The 21188-nt window shown below is 44.0% G+C and overlaps 1 protein-coding gene across 1 annotated transcript; it reads left to right on the top strand.

Moving 5' to 3' along the window:
- The first annotated feature begins 54 nt into the window (after positions 1-54).
- LOC139050263 (phosphoenolpyruvate carboxykinase, cytosolic [GTP]-like) lies at positions 55-21179 on the top strand. Its single transcript, XM_070526456.1, has 10 exons — positions 55-301; positions 4947-5213; positions 6200-6384; positions 6645-6848; positions 8558-8745; positions 9115-9328; positions 11186-11491; positions 15373-15468; positions 16315-16556; positions 20536-21179. Exons 1-10 carry the CDS (start codon positions 195-197, stop codon positions 20752-20754), a joined length of 2028 nt encoding a protein of 675 aa, XP_070382557.1. The 5' UTR covers positions 55-194; the 3' UTR covers positions 20755-21179.
- Positions 21180-21188: the final 9 nt, after the last annotated feature.

Below are 21188 nucleotides of genomic sequence, written 5' to 3'. Positions count from 1 at the left end.
GAAGCAACGTCACGGAGTGTGTGACGTTGCGTCAGCCGCTGGCTGCCATTGGATCAGCGATGCTGGGCGAGGATGGCGGCGAGGGGTAGAGCGGCGCTATAAGAACGGCTGGTATGGCGCCGTGACGGGCTAGTGATGAGCACAGCCAGGACCGTAGCCGCCCACTTGAAGTACTTGTCGCGTGTAGTTCGGAAATGTCTGCCTCCGGATCGACGCAGTTCTTGGTCCGCCAGAGGACCCCCGCCTCCGCGACTGGCCTGCGCGTAGGCCCTGCCTCGGACAGCGTACGGGACGGCGGACGGTGAGGGGAACGCTCCTTCTCTTGTCGGCGAGCGGTCTCCATTGTTTCGGTGCGCCTTGCATAATGCGCGCCCGGCCTGATCTTCGTTAAAACCTGCGATTTGAGTGTCCAATTCGTTTCCTCTATTAACCTTCGTCCCCTGTTTTGCTTTGTTTAGCCGGCCGTCGGCGCTTGCTGACATATCTAGATGTGCACTATCCATTTTCCGTGTCATAACTTGCCTCGAATTGCTGTCTGTAAACCTTAGCTTGCGCCGTGTTTTTGCAACGAATATTTAAACGCGTTGTCACTGTTCGAAGTGATAGCTGCTTAAATGGTAAAAAAAGTGATTCAGTGCTGAGATTTTTTATAAAATTTTATTTACCGGTTGTGCAACGAAGCGTTGTTTGACGTTTAATATATGATCGTGTTATAGAAGTGGCCTTTCAAAACTCGCTTTTGTCTTCTGATGTCGAGCAGGGTGAATCGCAGCGCTTTCATTTCCGCTTGCCTTTCTCGCCAGTACTGTCTGAGTGCTTTCGCAACTCGTGCCTTGTTCCAGAAGCTCGTCAGTATCGCATGGTTGACTAGTACTGTTGCACACACCCAGGCTCGCTTTTTGTGCCTTCCAGGTCCGCATTGCCCCTGATCCAATCTGTACTGCCAGTTAGAATTAATATTGCGGACTCTCCTGTGACAAAGGTGGGGGCCATGTGGGGCGAGGGAGGTGATCGGAAGTTATCATAGATTTTCGAAAAATCAACTGAAATGTTTTCGGCACCATTTTCATTCTGCGAGTGTGTGCGTGTTCTAATTCTGCAGGATAACATAGCAACAGTACATGTTTAGTACCTTTGGCGTGGCGTACTATTTGATAATTTCTTAGCTCTACAAAAGGCGCAGGACAGAAATGCGTTGACACACAAGTGTCTGTGTGTGTCTATGCCTTCTGCCCTGTGCGTTCTGTTGCGCTAAGCTAATCAATTATAACGTTTTGCTCACAAGAGGCTCTGGTATTCTAGATGAGTTACTATTGACTCCAGACTGTAATAGGAAGTTCCAAATTCTATTTCTCTTTCCTTGAGCTTTTGATAATGGATAACTATCCGCCGCTGCTTAAGAGGAAGCTTTAGCTCGAGCCCAACTCCGACGCGGCCTATTCAAATACATGTAAAAACGCAAAAACGTTTTTCTGAGATAACCCCTCGACCGATTTCAATGAAATTTGTTGCAATTGAGAGAGCAAGTTAAATTCTAGTGACTGTTGGAAGCGGAATTTTGATTTAGGGCTTGAATTTTGTTCAAAAGATTTTCAAAAATGCAGAAGATTGAAAAAAATAGAAGTACAAAGTTTACAAATTCATAGCTCTGCATCTAAAACAGACATCGCGGTTCTGTAAACGGCATCCATTAGATCATTCAAAGCGGACAAATTTGATATGTCATTTTGCACCTTACGTAAATTTGTTACGTTGTTCACGAGGGTTCTGCAAAAGTTGTAATTAAATATTAATAAATTTTTTGAAATTCATGTGTAAGATGTCAAATTTGTCCGCTTTAGATGTGCTATCAGATACAATTCCCAGAATTGCGATATCATTTTTTCTTGCTGAGTTACGGAGTTGTAAACTTGATAGTTTCGTTTTCTGAAAATTTGCGATTTTTGCCAATTTTTAATAAAAAATTGACAACCTAAATCGAAAATTCGAAACCAACAGTCACTAGATTTTAAGTTTTTCTTTTAAATGCGTCAAACCCCGTCAAATTTGGTACAATGGTTGCCGAGAAAAACGAATTCTCCTTTTACATGTATTTAGATAGGAGCACCCGAGCTAAAGCTTCCTCTTAACTGACAAGGGCGGAGAAAAAGCGCGAGTTTGGTTCAACACCCGAATTGTGAAGCGACATACGGCTACGAGTACCGCTGTACCAACGGTAGGATTGGCCGTTGTAGGATTCGGGAGTTGTGGCCTCGGAGTCTTGACGTCGCACAGAAGGTCGTTCTCGAGCCTACGCCGTCGTCCGTGCTTTCTTGACGAGGGTTGCTTCTTTAGTGAAGAGCAGGGGGTCGAGAGGATTGAGTAACGGAACAGGGAGTTTATTTACATATAACAACGGGTACTCGTACCGGCCGGAGCACGGTGTGCAGTACAACGTTCTCGTGGTATGAGCTCCAGGTCAGCAGACTACATCTTTCCCGGAGATCACATACCACAGCACACCTGAGCAGCCGAAAAAAGACCGCTTAAAACCCCTGTCCTCCCTAGGTCCCTAGGCCAGGAAAATCTGCCGTCACACCCTCGTCCAATCGGAGCGTCCAATGTAGCCGAAGGATCCGCCTTGGGAGGGCGAGGGGGCGCACAGTCACTCCGGCACCCTTGTTCGTTGAATACAAAGAAAGGAGGGGAGTCTCGTAGACACGGGTTGTCGTGCTGTCGCGTCTTGGTTCCTGGGATCACCGCACAGTTAGCTGGAGCGTTTGTCAGACGACCTTGGAGGTTACGGGGGCCCTTGAGGAAATTGTCTTGGAACACCCTTCTCCAGGAGTTTTCTTGCTCCCATTAATCCGTGAAGGCGACAGTGACATTAACCATGGCTCTTAAGTAGACCGCTGAAGTGTGAGTAGGCTTTTGCAAAACCCCCGTGAACAATGTAACCGATTAACCTAAGATAAAATGGATATATCAAATTTGTCCGCTTTGGAGTCTCTAAAGGATGCAGTTTATAGAACTGTTCTTGGTGCAGAACTACAAATTTCTGAACTTCTTGCTTCTATTTTTTTTTTCAAACTAACCACTTTTTGAAAATTCTGTTTGAGAATTTCAGGCCTTATGTCAAAATTCCGCTTCCAAGAGTCGCTAGACTTGAACATCCTCTCTCAAATGCAACAAATTTCTTTAATCTCCGAAAAGTGTCCCTGCGTTTTACATGTATTTTAATAGGCTGCATTGGAGTTGGGCCGGCGCTAAAGCTTCCTCTAAAGTGGGGAATTCGGGGCGGTTCTGCAAAATCCAGGACGGTTGGCAACACTTGTTCATTATGCCTCCTGGCCAAGCCCTGGTTGATCTCATGTTGACTCGCACCTCTGAAGTGTGACCTTTCACGATAGGAGCTGCACGAGCGTCTTGTGAACTGTTGCACTGGCTGAAACTTGCTGGCCTAACATTGCGCCTATACGCTCAGGACCCGTCGCCTATTTTGCATGGGCACCTCTTCCTCGGGCAAGTTAACCGACCTAGCTGTTTGCCAGGACACAACGGGACGTTTGCCATTGTTTAACCACCTGTATGAAAGCACTTGCAGTGTCGAGTCAGTAAACCCATTTTCGTTTTTTTCTGCTGCCGTACTGTACCTTCCCGCACGAACCCTGTCAGTGTGAATTACCCTTGTGTCCTTGCTGATAGTCCCTGTAGTTCGGTTTACATGCAGTGTACCATCGTGGACATTGGTCTAGGCATTCCAGCCTCATCGACGTTCGCACGCGCTCTCCTGGAGGCTTCGTTCTCTGCAGCTTTCTTATTATACTTTAAAACTTATCCCGGTCCTCGCGCGCGGCAACGGTGCTCGGTGTTGAACTTATGCCTGACCAAGGTACACGTGTGGCTGTTGTGACCAAGTGGACGGGCCGCCGTGAGATAACCTTTGCAGTGCACTTGCAGGCTGCCGCTTGCATGCGAGCGTTTCCGTGGAAATTCACGGGCATTCGTCCGCATGGATGATCGATAAGATAACTCGCATCCATTCTTCAGTGCAATGAGGTGACAGCTGATATCTTTTAGACTCTGCGTCTGGGTGGTATCAGGAAGCCACTCGCACGAACTTATCTGTGCGCCTCTTCGTCATGAATACTGTTCACCTTGAATAAGTGTCCTTAAGACGGCTGGTGTGATAACAGGGCGTATGTCTTCTGCTGCGCGTCGAGGTGGTGAAGAACTAGTGCGGTTTCTCTGACCTCGGCTGCATGCGTTGCGAGCCATACAATATTGGAAATAAGTGGTCTGGCTAGTCGTCCGTTCTTTCGGTAACGAGACGTTGCGTGTGGTCTTCCTTGATTTCACTTGTCTCGGGTGGCGCGCAAAGTTCGTTCCAATCACCCTCGCTCCTTGAACTATACTAAATCTCGTAGTGCCACCATTTTTGCAGCATAAATATCGGTTGATATAAGGCGGCGTACTGACCTAGCCACAAGTTTCTGCATATTGCTAGTACGTTGTGCAGGATTCGTACAAGCGGTGCTCGAATCGTTTTTAACAGCAGTTCATAGTGCACGTTATTCGATGCAGGCTCATGCCCGCCTGGCTCTCTCCAGGGGCATAAAGTACGAGGGGAACGATTAACCAAGCTGTACTGTGCACTGATAACGCATCGGCTTCTTTCTTTCTTTGTGTATTTTTTGGGGGGAACGTTATGGGGGGTATAGAGAAGCGGGACAAGGGTAGTGTTAGCTGCCGGTAAAACAGATGCCAGTGTATTCTCGTCCAACCGGGCATTGGTTTAACCCTTCCTCCTATGACTCGGCACACGCACACACGCGCGAGCGCTGGCAACACATGACGTCTGAACGACCTCGATTCAGGGCATTGACATACTGAGCGGCGAATTTGCTCGTTATGCGGCAGTTGCAGCTCTCTACATTATCTGAACTGCAACGTGTCGTTCTGTGCAGGTCCCTGAAATGTTTGCAGTCGCAACTGGCTCCCGTGAGCGCGTGCGCTCGCGCGCTGAGTACCTCGACGTCGTTCCAACAGCAGCCGCAGCCGGCCACGTTGTCGGTGCTGCCGAACCATGTTCGCGCCTACGTCGAGGAGAAGCAGCGCCTGTGCCAGCCCAGTGCCGTGCACATCTGCGACGGCAGCGAGGCCGAGAACAACCACCTTCTCGACCTTATGCTCAAGGCTGGCAGTATCGTGCCTCTGCCCAAGTACCGGAACTGGTGCGTGACGTGTCTGTATTGTGGTGCTGAGCATGTCTAAGCTCCTGCATGTACGATTTTCTTAATCAGGACAAATATATATATATATATATATATATCTATTTCGGCTCGCACCTGTCGCCGAAGAACGCGCTGTCATCAGCCGTTTATTCGGATAAACAAAAAAACCCGGATCGAAAATTCGGATCGACAGCAGGCACCGAGCCACCAGACGGCGCGCGCATGCACACGGCCACGGGCTCGCATGGTCTCCAAATTTATGAACGCGACTGTACATCTCGTTGGAAGTGCCTGGGTTGGGCAATATTTGTGGAGCTCCACAACTTTCCTATTGACGCCTGAACGTTTCAAGCTATATTTAAAAAGTTGATTTATCTCGGCTAATTACTAAAAAAAAAGACGAGCAATAGAATTGTACTGTACGTTTAGATAAACGCTAACAGCATCCACGCGATTTCTGTTCTGCAGAAAGCATAGGTTTTTTTTCAAAATCTTGGTCAAAGTGTGTGTGTGTGTGTGTGCGCGTGTGCGTGTGCGTAATATAATATAATGACAGTGCTGACTGTCAGGTGGCTACTACAAGAAAAGTTATATGCGAATTCTGTGCAACTGCACACTTTGCTTCTGAGATGAGCACTTACACAATCTTTTTTTGGTAGTAGCCATCTGACAGTTGGCACTGTGATGCAAAGATTTCATCTCAAGGTTGTGCGCTCTGACATATGCTCCTCTGGCAGAAACTACTGTTTGCACCTGTGGACCAGATATTGGGCTGTTGCAATATTGTAATGCAGGAAAACTTTCGGCACCCATAAATAGTCATTGGTTATTAGTAATATTTATGTAATACATACTGCTCCTCTGATGCTTAACCCATCGTTCTATAACCATTTCGAAATTTACACACTAGCAGGATCTTATGACAAGTTTGTTTAAACAAAATATTGATACTTAATATTCCTCCCCAACTCCTCTGTTTGCATCAGCTACTTGGCCCGGACAGACCCAGCTGATGTTGCTCGTGTTGAGAGTAAGACATTCATCACTACGGAGAGGCGGGAAGAAACCATTCCAACACCAAAAGAAGGCATCAAAGGCACCTTGGGCAACTGGATGTCTCCAACAGATTTACAGAAAGCCCTTGGCGATCGCTTCCCTGGTTGCATGAAAGGTTAGCCAGTGTTCGCCTTCCTACGCATACTTGGAGTGCACTTGTGTGACACAAATCAGTTGCATTTGTTCTTACGGCCTGCTGTTGTGCTGGCTTCATCAATAATGTGTACAATTGGCAGTGCAGTTATTTGAACTGCTACTGTGCATTAATCACAAATGCAGACCTTTGCGTATTACTTTTTTCTTGCATGATAATGGACAATGTCTTTATTGCGACTCTTCATTGCGACTCTTCATTGTATCTGTGTGGTTGTGCAGGTCGGACCATGTACGTGATCCCATTCAGCATGGGGCCTCTTGGCTCTCCATTGAGCAAGATTGGAATTCAGCTCACAGATTCGCCGTATGTGGTTGCTAGCATGCGCATCATGACTCGCATGGGCTCAGAGGTGCTGCGGACTTTGGGAAGTGGCCCATTCATCAAATGCTTGCACTCTGTGGGACAGCCACTGCCCATGAAGAGTGAGCATGTGACAGCCTGTGTGCTTCCGTTGCTTTGCACCTAACTCTTTTGTTACCATGCCTATAGAAACCAGTCGCTTTGAATTCTACCAGCAACATCATGCGTTGTCTGAAATGACAACTGAACTGGAACTATTTGTCAAATTTGACCATTTTTCGCAGTTGGGGAGTCTGGAAAATCAAAATTTCAACTGGAGGTATTGTAGGAAGCTAGCCTCCAGTACCCCTAGCACTTCCTCAATAAAATGGCACAAAATTTGCGCTTTGTTTGACTTGGCAACATAATTTTAAAGTGAAAGTAGCACTGAATACACAGCTTTTTTTTTTTTTTTCGCTGTATAATTTTGATTCTATGTCTAGGCTGTTTTAGTGATGCCTCAAAAAATGGTAGCTGCTCATAAGTGCATGTCATGTTGATAATTGTGTTCGAATAATATCGAATGCAACTTCATTTTCCTGCAGTGGGTTTAATTTACCCATCTGCATTTCAGTGCCTTATGTACAAATTATTACGAGCAATTCTCCTCGTATGGGGGTTTTCACTCGCACAAGAGCATGCAGTTGATTTCAGACTTTATTCATTACTGTACAATATTGTGCAACACTCCACATTGCTGTACAATACTGTAAGGAACAGAATACAGCACATGGAGGCTCCAGAACCAGTTCAATGCACACTAGACCACCTTGCTTGCCCAGAAATGCAATAATCAAGTATGACGAGGCTTCTGCGTGCTCCCTGACCTGAGAACCATTGCTTCGTGAGCTTAAAGAATGCAGTAAAAGATATGAACCAGATGCCTGCTGCCATGAGCAAAAACAAATTCTACCTGTAGAACATGAATTTGCCTGCTTTTTTTAATTTGCGAAGCTACTGCTTTCCCATGTAGTATGGGTGTTGCTATTGCTAGTATTGACGCCAACAAACCTTGCCAATTTTATTTTTCTGTCATCTGACTAACCAAAGTTTGGAACTAGGGGCCTGGTGCATATTTTGTATATTTCGGATTTTTTAAAATTCAAAGTACTTGTACTAAAAATGCCAAATTGTTACTTTCATTTGTGTTCCTTGAGGTGCTACTTTGAAGTTTCACATAAGAACTCTCAAGCTGTCTAATCAATTATTACTGCATTACATCCATTCAAAACACCAGTGATCATATTATAATTGCATGTATCGCAGTGTATGTTGCAATTACGTCTTGAAATAAAATGTAAAAGCACCGAAATGAGCACATTTCTATCGGTAACGAAAGAGTTTAAGTAGCTGGCGTCCCTTTCGTCGCCCTCCACATTTAAGGAGATTCTAATTCTTACCTGTTCTTGTGTTAAAGCTTGAGACCTTGGATTATTGTGTGCTGGTTTTATAAATTGCATGCTGTATTTGTGGCAACCAATAGCATATTTCATCATCTGTCCTTCAATTAGCAACTGCATCTTGCAACAGTCGATGTTTGCTTGCCTGTATAACAGCCAGATACTTGCCTCTTGCGTAGTTGTATTGTGTGTGCCAAGCATGTTCACATGCTGTGGTTTTGGAAAATTTTATATGCTGTTTCAATAATTGAGTACTTCTGTGTAGCACAGGCATGGTATGAGCTGTGTAGCTTTGTCATTCCATTGACTTTTCAGGAATGAGGAGATACAAGCTGCACTTCTTTGTTGTCATGTTTGGCCTACATAATTACGCCTCCTTTCTACTGTTTCAGCACCTCCTGTGAACAGCTGGCCTTGCAATCCTGAGAAGACTATTATTACGCACATTCCAGACAACAATGAGATCTGTTCATTTGGTAGTGGCTATGGTGGCAACTCTCTGCTTGGAAAGAAGTGCTTTGCCCTACGTCTTGGTTCTATACTAGCACAGAGAGAAGGCTGGCTGGCTGAGCACATGCTGGTTGGTAACTTTGAATATACTTTATTAGTAAAGCATCATTTGATAAGTATTAGTAAAACTTGACCATACCCTAATTGTTCATTGGGCACATAAGTAGCAGATTGCTCACTTTTGTGCAGCGAAGCCGTTGATTTTTCATGTTTTGTTCACGTCCAATACCTATTCACTTGTGGCAAGCAGACATTTATCACTAGCACATTGTATTAGATTAGTTAGTTGTATGTTTTCTTGTAAGCATTGTGAATTGTGAATCTGTATCCTAAGTAAGGTAAAAAATCACAAAAAACTATCACAAATAACATTTTACCATTTTTTTAACGAAGGTAATTTTCATACTTGGTATCACTTTTTTGTTCTTTTTCTCTCCAGATTTTGGGCATTACAAACCCTAAAGGACAGAAAAAGTACGTTGTTGCTGCCTTCCCTAGTGCCTGTGGGAAAACCAATCTGGCTATGATGACCCCAACTCTCCCTGGCTTCAAAGCAGAATGTGTTGGGGATGACATTGCTTGGATGAAATTTGATGAACAAGGTGTACTCAGAGCCATCAACCCTGAATACGGATTCTTTGGAGTGGCTCCTGGTTAGTGCATTATTTTCTTCTGTATTAATTCAAAGCTAGTGGTGTTAGTGCAAATTAGGGCTGTTCAGGTAATTTAAATCCAATGAGTATACTTTGCAGGAAAAACGGACCTCAAATATTGAATCTAATGCCAAAATATTTTTCCAAACATCATTAAATTGTGCATTTCATTAAGCTGAGGTTTCTGTGCTTCAGCAGTAAAAACCACTTTGCAGGTTCCTAGAATAATAGATAGCATCTTGTCAGTAAGAATTAACGGAATCCTACAAGAAACTCTACAAAAAATGACAGCATCGTATGCCACCATCGCATGGCATGCATACATGTGCATCATAATTTTCACTGTCCACACATTGTTTACAAAGATGTACTGTGTCGCGGGGTCAGGGTAGCTGTCCGACCCTATGTCTCTAGACGATGCTGCCACGAAACTGCCAACAGTGCAGATGATGGGACAAGAATTACAGGGTGTTTCAGCTAACTTTAGCCAGAGTTTAAAAATATGCTGATGCACTTTAAGACGACGCAACCGAATGCATGTTGCTCACTTTTGTGTGTGGTGTCACGCAATTTTTTTTTTTTATTTTGCTTGATTAGATATGTAGTCAAGATTAATTAACCAACTTCTGATGCAACGAAGCTAGGCAAGAAATTCCGATTAGAAAGTTGTAGAGCGATTTGCAAAATGTCCGATGAGACAGTTTCTAACTTTCTATCGATTAAGTATTAGTGTTTTTCAGCTTGCTTCGGTTGCCCACAAAATTTAAAAAAAACTTGCACACCGTGATTGCAGCGCTCCCAAACTGTCCATATACAAATGAACATAGCATCTAGCAGGGCTTGCTGCCGCTTAAAAGGCGACAGGGCAGTGACGAAGGCATTGGCTGTGTGATTTACGACAGTGATGTGCTTCCCTCGCGGCGGTTCGTGGTAGCAATAAGCAGACGGGTGTTCACACTGGCCAAATGCTATGTTCGTTTGTGCGCGGAACGTTTGGGACGTTTGGGACGTTTGGGAGTTCAATCACGACGCGCAAGCGGGCATGTCACGTGGTTTTTGTATTTCGTCGGCATCCACAGTAAGCTGAAAAACACTAATACTTAATAGATAGGAAGACAGAAACAGTTTATTCGGATGTTTTGCAAACCGCTCTGCAACTTTCTAATTGGTATTTTTTTCATAGCTTCATTGCTTCAGAAGTTGGTGAATTAATCTTGAGTAATTATGCATTTAAGCATAACACAAAAAATAGTGTGACATGCTACATGCAAAAGTAAGCAACATGCATTTGGTCGCATCGTCTTAGAGTGCATCGGCATATTTTTAAACTCTGGCTAAAGTTAGCTGAAACGCCCTGTATACAAACAAGATCTTTGTGCTAGGCTCTTAATATTTTATTAGACCCTATATATAAGATGGCAAGATTGCAGGCACAAATGTATGCCGTCTTATCTCTTGATCTCTTGTCCAATTGTCTGCACTGCTAGTGCTGAACGAAGGCTTCAATGCTTCAGCACGGATATGAAGCATATTCTCTTTGCTGTTGCTGATGCACTTTAGTGCATTTTCATGTCCTTACTGGCTGGATTAAGTGGCAAGTCCCGAGACCTCTAGCACAATTGGTGCACCCCATTCTCCACAAGCGGAAACATTTGAAGAATGAAGGATGCAAGCAAAGGATGCATTCATTGTTAGGCAACATTGTTGTATTTTGTGTGTCACAGAGGCAGCGCATGCATGCAATGCACACACACTTTATTTAATCTAAACTATTGAAGAAAATATTTTGGAAAGTACATTTTCATTGAACCAAAGATTTTTGTAAATTGAGACGGCTGAATATCTGGTTCTGTGCAGGCACTTCCATGGCTACTAATCCCAATGCAATGAAGACCATAGAGGAGAACACCATCTTCACCAATGTGGCTGAAACAAGTGACGGTGGCTTTTGGTGGGAAGGCATGCCAGAACCAAGTCCAGGCATTCGCATCAAGTCGTGGCGTGGCGAAGACAACTGGACTCGGGCACATGGCACACCTGCTGCACACCCCAACTCTCGGTTCTGCACTCCCGCTGGCCAGTGTCCCATCATAGACCCTGCCTGGGAGGACCCTAAGGGTGTGCCCATCTCTGCCATTCTCTTTGGTGGACGCAGGCCTCAAGGCAAGTTCTTTGGCTACGCCATCCTTGCTAACTTTCTTGCCTCAATTTCGCTACTCGGTTACTACGTAACCCTTTGAGCCATTAAACTACTCTCGTCTTAGAGCAACCTGCAGTGGCTGCATAAGACAGCAAATAATTTGTTTTTTCAGCATGAAGTTGAAGTGCTACTTAACTTGTTGACCTGGTTACAGGCAAGACTAGTCTGTTACAGAATGTCATTTGTAGTATGCGCCCAATTTTGATCCGTCTCTGGTCCGCACGCGTTATTGCTTTCCTTTCAATTGTGGCATCCTGATGAACTCGGCATGTATTTGCAGTCCGCACTTCCATGTTGATAGAGCGAACGCAAAAAACGGGAAGGCGGACGGTGGACTGACCAACCTAAGCACACTTACTACCGCGCATGGAGGAAGCTACGGCAGCTAGGCTCGAAGCGCGTATGAGGCGGCCATATTGACATGCTGATGGCGATATGGTAATGCAGATTTAGGGTCGTAATTGATTCTAATGCGCATGCAATTTTCGGACCGATTATATCGCAAAAAAAAAAAAGTGCGTGTTAGATTCCAGTAAATACAGTATATCCTGGGGGTGAGTTCTTTACTGCAAAAAGAGAAATTTAATCACTGTAAGGCTTGCACATAACCTTGTGTACAAGGCTCTTGTCAGAATTCTTGCTTCCAGAACATTATTAGACCTTTACTGTGCACTCATTCACTGTCAGTTCTGCTGCTCTTCGTTTTTCGAATCTTCCAGTGGATAGTCATCCTCTCTGCTTTCCAGAATCCTGCACTTTTAGTATGTATGAATGTGCCACCTCATTCAGGCTGTCTTTGTGACCCTTAAATTGTTTACACTACACTCTTGCCTTGCAGTGCTGTTGCTGATGGTTCTGCTAGCCAAAATAGCTTTCCTTTTATATGCAGCTCAGTGTAGCTGGCATTTTGCTGCCATCACATATTGCAGTGTCGGGGATACAAATAAGTGATAAATGAAATGCCTCAATATGGTGCATCATAGTGCACGGGATTAGGGGCATGGCACCTAGCTTGCTTGTGATGACAATAGTGATGGGTGCTGCTTTCACTTTGCGATTTTTTTAAGCTATATAAAGACTCGTTTCCATATAAGCGACTTTGGTCATGTAAGAAACTTCACAAGCCTTGGACTAGTCCTCAATTACTTAGTAAGATCAAAATAAAGGAGAACTTGTATAAGAAATCTCTAAAAAAATGGAATCCCGATTTGTTAAGTGTTTAAGTCTTTTCGGAACAAATTAACAAAAGAAATAAGATCAGCAAGAAATCACTCTTTCCATGAACTGCTTTCTGCATGTGCCACAAGGACAGATATAACATGGAAAATGCTAAATAAAACGCTCTATGGTAATACTGACACAAATGCAATTTATAAAATTACTACATACAATACAAAATAAAAGATAAAATGAAAATACTAACGGGAAAATGCTTACCTGATGCGTTTAACGATCATTTTGTCAATATAACCACAGATTTCGATTGCAAAGCACTCGGTTATGTCGATCATACAAGCAGTGACTCCTTTCTTCTGAATCCCCTATCTGATGAAGTGGCAATTTTTTTTAAGGATTAGTAATAGTGCCAGCCGCGATGCAGATGGGATAACTATAAAACCCATAAAATATGTTCAAGGACTAATAACGCCATTTCTAACACATATATTTAACTTATGCTTATTAACAGGAGTATTTCCAAAACAAATGCATATCGCAAAAGTAGCAGTCATACATAAAAAAGGGAGTAAAAATGACATGGGGAAACTACAGACCCATATCAATATTACTCGTTTTTTTCAAGGGGACTCGAAAAAGTAGTTCTTTGTAGAATGAAAATTTTTTGCCATAAATGTAACATACTAAACTCTGCACAGTTTGGCTTTCGAAAAAACTGCTCTACAGAATTAGCTCTCCTAGAACACTAGAAATTCATTCTAAAATCATTTGAGGACGAACAGGTGTCTATAGTAATATACACAAAGGCATTCGACCACGTAAATCGCACGTTATTATTGAAGAAATTAAAATTGTACGGCTTCCGTGGTACTGGGTTAACATTGCTGCAGTCTCATCTAAGAAGTCGACGTCGACATGTCAGCCTAAATGGCCATTAATCGGAAATAAAACCCTTATCTGGCGTCCCGCAAGGCAGTATTCTTGGTCCACTACTCTTCAACTTAGACAAAACCAAATAGGCAAACTAGACAAAACCACCAAGTTAATTATATATGCTGATGACACCACATTACTTTTTTCTGATGCATCACAAACACAACCTTTGTAGAATGTAGCCTGCTACTGTTGCCACAATTGTACTAACCCCCATTTGTTTCCTGTTTAGGAGGTCCCCCCGACAGTTTTTACTTCGGGACCTCCGACTGCAATTGTACTTCACCTGTTTATACTACTGTTTGTACTACTGATGAAAATAAATTCAACTAAATTCAACCAAAAAAATCACCTTTTCGTCTTGCTACAAGAGCAAATGATGCCCTTGACGAACTAAGCAAATGGACTAAGTGCAATGCCCTTAAAGTTAACACAAATAAGATTAAACTTTCCACCCCCCCCCTCCCACCCCCCCCTCCCCAAAAGTGCAACAATTCGGCAATTGTGATAGTTAATGCATCTAAAACACTTAGGGTTATCTTCACAGAAAAAATGACCTGGGACGATCATATCAACCATATAAAATCAAAATTATCCAGAATAGTTGGATTAACCTTAATTTTAAGACCATACTACCCACTGAAGTTAAAATAATTCTTTATAACTTGTTGTTTTACTTGCATATTAACTATTGTCATCTTGTGTGGAGAAATGCCACTATCGCAAATCTACACACAGTCCATGCCTTGCAAAAGATTTGAAGAAATATAGCTATTGTCTCTTTTGATCACCCCTTCACTGAGCTCTTTCTGAAACATAACATAATGAAAATACATCACCTGTATTCGTATCGCTTAGCCATGAGTTATAAAAAAAAGAACTTAAACAATAAAGAAATTTTCTCTCCCAATTATCCTCGCTAAATGCAAAAATGAATCCATATCCCACACGAACTAAGGAAGTTTGGGAAATTAACGTTTGCAGAACAAATTGTGGGACCCAAATGCTGAAACAAAAACTTGCAGAATTCCTAAACTTCTGTTGCACAAACCACATTAATGTCGCGAAAACGGCCAAGGAATTGCGTGCCTTTTTTTCCCTTTTATACCAAGTCTCCCAGTTCCAATGATTTCTACCGGTTGTAATTCATGTACTTTCCTCTGCCTACCTGTCTTAACCGCAAGATGTTCTTGTTGTGTAACTGTTTTTCTATTTCTTAATTTACTTTTTTTTAACTCGTGGAATAATTAACCGGGACTGTTGTGTGTGCTTTTTGTTGTGAAGACTGCATGTAAAAATGCGTTGAACCGTGGCTGTTGCGCACTTTCTGTTATAACAAAGACTACCGTTTTTTTTTTTTTTTTTGGTTATGCTGTTCCATGCTTGCACTGTACGCTGCTGAAAACATGTCGCATTGTATTTCATGTTGGGGGGAGGGGGGTGGGGGCAGGAGCAAGTCAAGCTGTTCGTACAGCTTTTTTTCCTAGCGTCCCTCATTTCAAAGGATGGAAAATAAAAGGATTATTAATATTTGTGCGCCCTTGTGCAGAGCAGCAACTTGGTGAACAAGATGACCATTCAAGGTGTCATGATCTGTATGTAATTTAAAAAGTAATGATATGCCGAAATTCCCTTTAATAGGGTATATAACTATTTTGGAACCAAGCCAAGTTTCTCATTTTTCATTTATAATGCTAAGTTTCCCTCAGAATTTGTTTTCGTGTTTCACTTGCAGGTGTTCCATTGGTCTATGAAGCTTTCAACTGGCAGCATGGCGTTTTCATTGGATCAGCCATGAGGTCTGAAGCTACTGCTGCTGCAGAGCATAAAGGTGAAATATGTACACATTTACCTCGACTGTGTAGGCCTTTTACGGTTACAAATAAGCAGTGTATTATACATACTTGAAAATAAGCTGATGTGAAACTTGATTTGTCAAACCTCGCTTGGGATGGTGCTTCCACATGTTGGGTTTGTTGACTGTGTAATGGTGCATTAATGGTAATGCACAGTGCTTCATCTGGCCATTTTCAACCACTTCATGTCACCATTATTGTTTAAGGAGAAGCACTAATTGTGATGCTGAGAGCTAGACATGTGAACCACTAACTTTCATACAACTTGCTCATTTTACAGTTTGTGTAGTGTTAGTAGTGTGTGCAACATAGACTTGCGGAGGGAGAGAGAGTGCCTGCATGTGTATTTTGAGGCAGCAGTACAAAATACACTTGCACAAGGTTGCTTGTGCTGCCTTGAATTTGTAAATTGGAGTCATTGGTGAGAGATCTTGAGTCATTCTCCACACATGATGTATCTTGCTGAACCAGCTTTTTGCTGCCAGTCGGTGAAGTGTTGTCATGTCACCGTTGTCATTGTTGTTGCATGCAGTTAGGGAGTTTGCACAGGGTTGCACAACTTTAACAGCACAAAATTGTGGAAATGGGGGAAACTGAGGATTTTGGGGAGTAACTGCTTTTGCATAACTGACAGCCTGAGGAATTGCTGATTCTGCCTTGTTGTCTACTTAGAATGATTTTTATGTAGTCTTTGCTATTACAATTTTTCGGTGTTCCTGTAAATTTGAGCAAATGCTTAGTCGTGCAACAGAATCCTGCATGAGGGGGAGCTCATTCTGTTCTTTGCACTTTCAATACAACTCACTTTCATTGTTTTGCAGGCAAGGTGATAATGCATGACCCATTTGCCATGCGACCATTTTTTGGATACAACTTCACTAACTACCAAAGGCATTGGCTGAGCCTTGGTACTGAGGCAGGAAGGAAGCTTCCAAAGATCTTCCATGTCAACTGGTTCCGCAAGGGCTCTGATGGAAAATTCTTGTGGCCTGGCTTTGGTGAAAACAGCCGTGTGATCGACTGGATCTGCCGTCGTGTGGATGGTGAAAATGGAACTGCTAAGGTAGGCTGTTCCTGTACTTTAGCAAGGTACTGCTACTAGTTTATAAACATGTCATTGCATAGTAACTCCCTTATAGTAACACATATTACTTGAAAACGTGAAGGATTGTGGCACTGTCACAATCGCCAAGCATTGAATTTATGATGCTTCTTCCAATGTCATTATATGGTAGTAAACTCGTTGAAGTTGTTAAATCCTGAGTGAAGAGTGGAGTTCGGGATGCTGGCAACATCTGTTTATTGTTAAGGGGCATGACACGGTCATCCAACAATTTGTGGTTTCTTGCGAGAAATTGTAACAGAGGGTTTATTATGGCTATATACGCATAAAAACTGGGCAGTAAAAGCACATTTCTGTTCAAAATATGAGCTAGAACTCGCTGGCTCTAAGCTCCGTCTCCCACCGCCATATTGCCAAGCCATGTGTGACGTAATGGGCTGCTTGGAACCGAGCTATCATCTGCTACCAAATCGGCCACCGCGCCATGTGAGGTTGGGGCATAGCTGCTGCCGTATTTGCTCCAGATATCGCATGCCATGTCTTCGACACTGCCAATTTCATGTGGTGAATCAAGTGAGGAATCTTTGAGCAGCATATGCAGTGATGGCGTAGTATACGCTGCGCATTTTGACTTTGACCTCATCGCCACCAGCTCAAGCGACAAAACACGGCCTCGGAGATTCGCGCGCACCGGCTGGCTTGCGCAAATCTCAGAGGCCACGGATGAAGACTGCATAGTAAACGTAGTCAACATAGATGGCGGCATTGCCGTTGCGCCAAATGCTGCTGGCACCTTTTCGCAATCTTGGTATTTCATGCGTTCAACACTGCTTAGCTGTCCGTTCACGGGAGGGGAAGTCTGGTGTTACTTCGCACAATGCAAATTGTTACGCGCATACATTGTTTGCTGGCATGCATTTCTCTGGGATCCGTACTCAACACAACTACAATGTTAATGTGCCGTGCATTCCCACCTGTTTTCTTTTTCCCACTGTAGTTGTGTGCAGCACATGCCAACAAATGCCCGTGCAGATGTGTCCGTGGCGCAAGGATTTGGCACGATGTACTCTTTGGCTGAACCTTCACTTGAACTTCCTTTATTGCACCTGATATCCATAAAAAAAAAATGACAAGGCTAACGTTTGGTCGGGGCGCTTCCTACCGGATGAGTCTGTGCGCGAACGCGGTCAGCATCGCGTCTGGCCACAGCCTCAGCTTTTTTACGGGTATCCCAAACTCGGGGAGCAGGTGCAAATTGTTGTTTAAGCTGCCTGGCGTGAAGTGTTCTTGGAACACAACAAAAGCATCGGATAATTGCCAGTCCTTCCTGCCCACATTAATCTTCCAAGCCTTAAGTTTGACCGGCTCCTTGGGGAACCTGAAGTACGATACGAAGCACTCCTTGCTCGGTTCGCTCTAGCACCCGACACTGCTACATAGGCACAGTGGTGGCTTTGTTTTAGCTGCTAGAAGTTGAACGATTCCAGTGGCAAACTGAACAAAGCAGAAGTTTCCCGCATGCGTGCACAGCTGACACACAGATTCTTTGCCGGAGTATACAATATATATGCTCGTTCGGCAGGCATGCGACCTGCGACATCATGGCTCGGGAGCATGCCAGTGTTCCCCCACTGTTATGCCGTTCGAGTGCAATATAAAAAATTCAATTACAAGTTACATGCTGGTTCAAATGTGCTAAAATTTAGCCAACTTGTTCTTGAACACACAGATTATCTCGCACAATACAGATTACGATTGAAAATTGGGTGTCATGCCCCCTTTAAAGGGAAGCTGCAAAGTCTGTAGAATTCAATAAGGCGCTTATATACGGATGCGGGAACCTTATAAACCATGAAGGTAAAATTTTGGGGGGGGATTTTTCCCTTAGGAGCGACGCATTCGCCGGTTAAAATTGCGCTGTCGCTGACGATGCGAGCCTAGACCGGAAACCGTGGCGTAGACGTCAGCACTGGTGTTCCGTTCCTTCGCAGTCTCCACGACCGTGCCTGACCATGTTCGTTTCTGCGTGCGTGCCGTCATAATCTGCTTCCCTCGACCTTGCCTTCCTTTGCGTGTATGTAGAGTGGTAGTTCGCATGCGCAGCATCAATTGAAGTGGGGGGCTGATCATGCCGGCATTTTGTGCAGCCTATGGTTGCATAAACACCAGCGGCCACGACGATGTTCCTATGTTCCATTAGTTCCTGCAAGACAAGAAGCTTTCAGCTAAGTGGGAGGCTGCTGTGAATCGAAAGAACTTCAAGCGCTCAAGAACAACAGTGCTGTGCTCTAACCACTTCCATGACGACGATTACTACCAGAGTTTACCAATAATGAGTGAGAGTACGACTTGCTGCTAGCAGGCTTTCTTAACGCAGCGCGAAAAGGTCTGGGCAATGAACACACAAAGACAGGACGGGTGCGGGTGGATGGAAGGTAACTGGTCTTGGAAGACCTTATGAATACACGAACTCGTACAAACCTGGATTTTCATTTACTGCTAGCTCCTTCATGTTAGCACGCTGAACGGAAGGTGCATGTTTAGGTATTTCCCACCCTTGACGCAGGTTTCGTCGCAAACTGCCATTAATTTTCTATTCGTACATGTGTTGTGAAACGGCGTACATGCAGCTGCTATGATGCAGTGCAAGTGTACAGTTGCATGTGTTTGAAAGCCAGTGCACGCCAGGATGCTGTGCTCCTCCTTTTCTCGCGCACAGAGAAACCGACTGTTTCGCGTAACCGACGGAATTCGCCGCCTTTACGGCTCCGGTTGCGAGTAGCATGCGCATGGCGCGCTGATCAAGGTCACTACATGTGCTACAAGAGCCGGAAAACTTTTCCCGCATGTAAATCGTCTGTGTAGATTGCCGACAGCTTTGGGGCAGCGCACAAATTCCGACGATCGCATCCCCGTTTACGTTCCATGAGGAGGCATACAGGAACATAACAATACATTTGTTTGCCCGGCAGCGAACTCGCTGGATCGCTGAATGCGGCTTTACAAAAAACATACTCGCCAAAGGACATTTCTAATACAAGGAGATGCTCACACTTCGCTTTCGTTCCCGTCAAAAGCACTGCTTGCTACCAGCATCATTTGTATCTTGGAGAGGCCGGTTCCTCGCAGTCGGCTTGTACATGTGGGGAGCAACAGAACTCCTCGGAGAAACGCAAGCTCTCGAAATTTACCATAACTGTCTCAGCAAAACGGCGCCAACGCATCTTGCACCGTGCTTCATGTGTAGCAGCAGCAGTAGTAGCGGTCGGTCTGGACGAACACCAGTGTTGACTTCACAAAGCGCCCGACCAATCGCAGGCGGAAACGAGGCGCGCGAGCTGCCCATAGTCTGCTCTGCTGCAGTTTTCGTCGAAATAAAGTCTGTTTGCGCTTTCTTTCACTCAATTTTGATGCGATATTCAAATTAGGAGGGTTGAAAACCATTACGTACAGCTCTTCACTCATTTTTTCTGGAAAACCCTTCAGCTTCTCTTTAAGGCTACAGTCAATGGGAAAACAAAGCCACGGGAGCTTGGATGCCTATATCCAGCAACTCACTGCTGAAAGTAGTAGTAAATTCTACCCATGCTCAAAGGCACAGTTTGGGGCATTGAGCTTTCCCACTTTTACTGTTCCATGATGGCTTTGCCACCTCACCAGCTTGTCCACGGTGCATGATTTATTTCTTTTCAACACTGTAGGCTCATATGTTTAGCCTGCATAGTCTGTGTGTAAATGTGCAGCCTCGCGCCTTATTGAAGTAAAGTTCATTGATTACTTTTTTTTTTTTTTACTTTGCACGAGCGAGCACTGTGACCTGTTGTGTGCTGTAGTCGAAAATATTAGTCTGTTTTAGCTTTTCTGCATAACTTGGTTGTGGCAGTAATCGTTTCTAACCATTAGAGCTGTTTGATACTGTTGTGAGAAGTTTTGACTGCAGTCAGCATGAAAACATCTAAAACTTCTTTTTCCACTTTAGGAATCTCCCATTGGCTACCTCCCTTCAGATGGAGCTTTGAACCTGGATGGCCTTCAAGAGCCTGTGAACATGAAGGAGCTGTTTGATGTGAACAAGGACTTCTGGCTTCAAGAATGCAGTGAAGTTCGCAAGTACTTCGACGAACAACTTGGCAAGGACCTGCCCAATGAAATTTCCCAGGAGCTGGACCAGCTGGAGCAACGGGTGAAGGCTATGTAGGCTCTATAAACCAATCCCCTTCGTTGTCTCCCCCATATCCAATTTAGCCTTTGTGCCATGACAAATCGCCTCAAGCTGCCTCATGACTGTAGTTGCTAATAGCCAGTTAATTACAGGCGCCACATACGTGATTAAGGTACGTTACCACTTTGTATGATGTACTGTTCATTAGCAACGTTGAAGTGCCTTTTGGGACCACACCTGATATAATGAGCTATTCCATTTGGAGAGAATTCTTACATGCTCTCCTGGCAGTTTTGCATGCCAATGTTTTAAACGGACTATGTGGTCTAGTCTATTTCAGAAACTTGTAAATAATGTGAAAATTGTTTTTATTTATGAACATTTTAGCTGTTGGAACAGGTTCTAATGCCTCCTTGGGCATTTTCTGGAGAATAAAGAGCGAAACTATTTTTGACGCAGGACATTTGTCT

This window comes from Dermacentor albipictus, chromosome 1, assembly GCF_038994185.2.
Source record: "Dermacentor albipictus isolate Rhodes 1998 colony chromosome 1, USDA_Dalb.pri_finalv2, whole genome shotgun sequence".
In the NCBI taxonomy this organism is placed as follows: Eukaryota; Metazoa; Arthropoda; class Arachnida; order Ixodida; family Ixodidae; genus Dermacentor; species Dermacentor albipictus.
The sequence above is the reverse complement of the archived record's forward strand: the minus strand, read 5'-3'. Positions and strand labels throughout refer to the sequence as shown.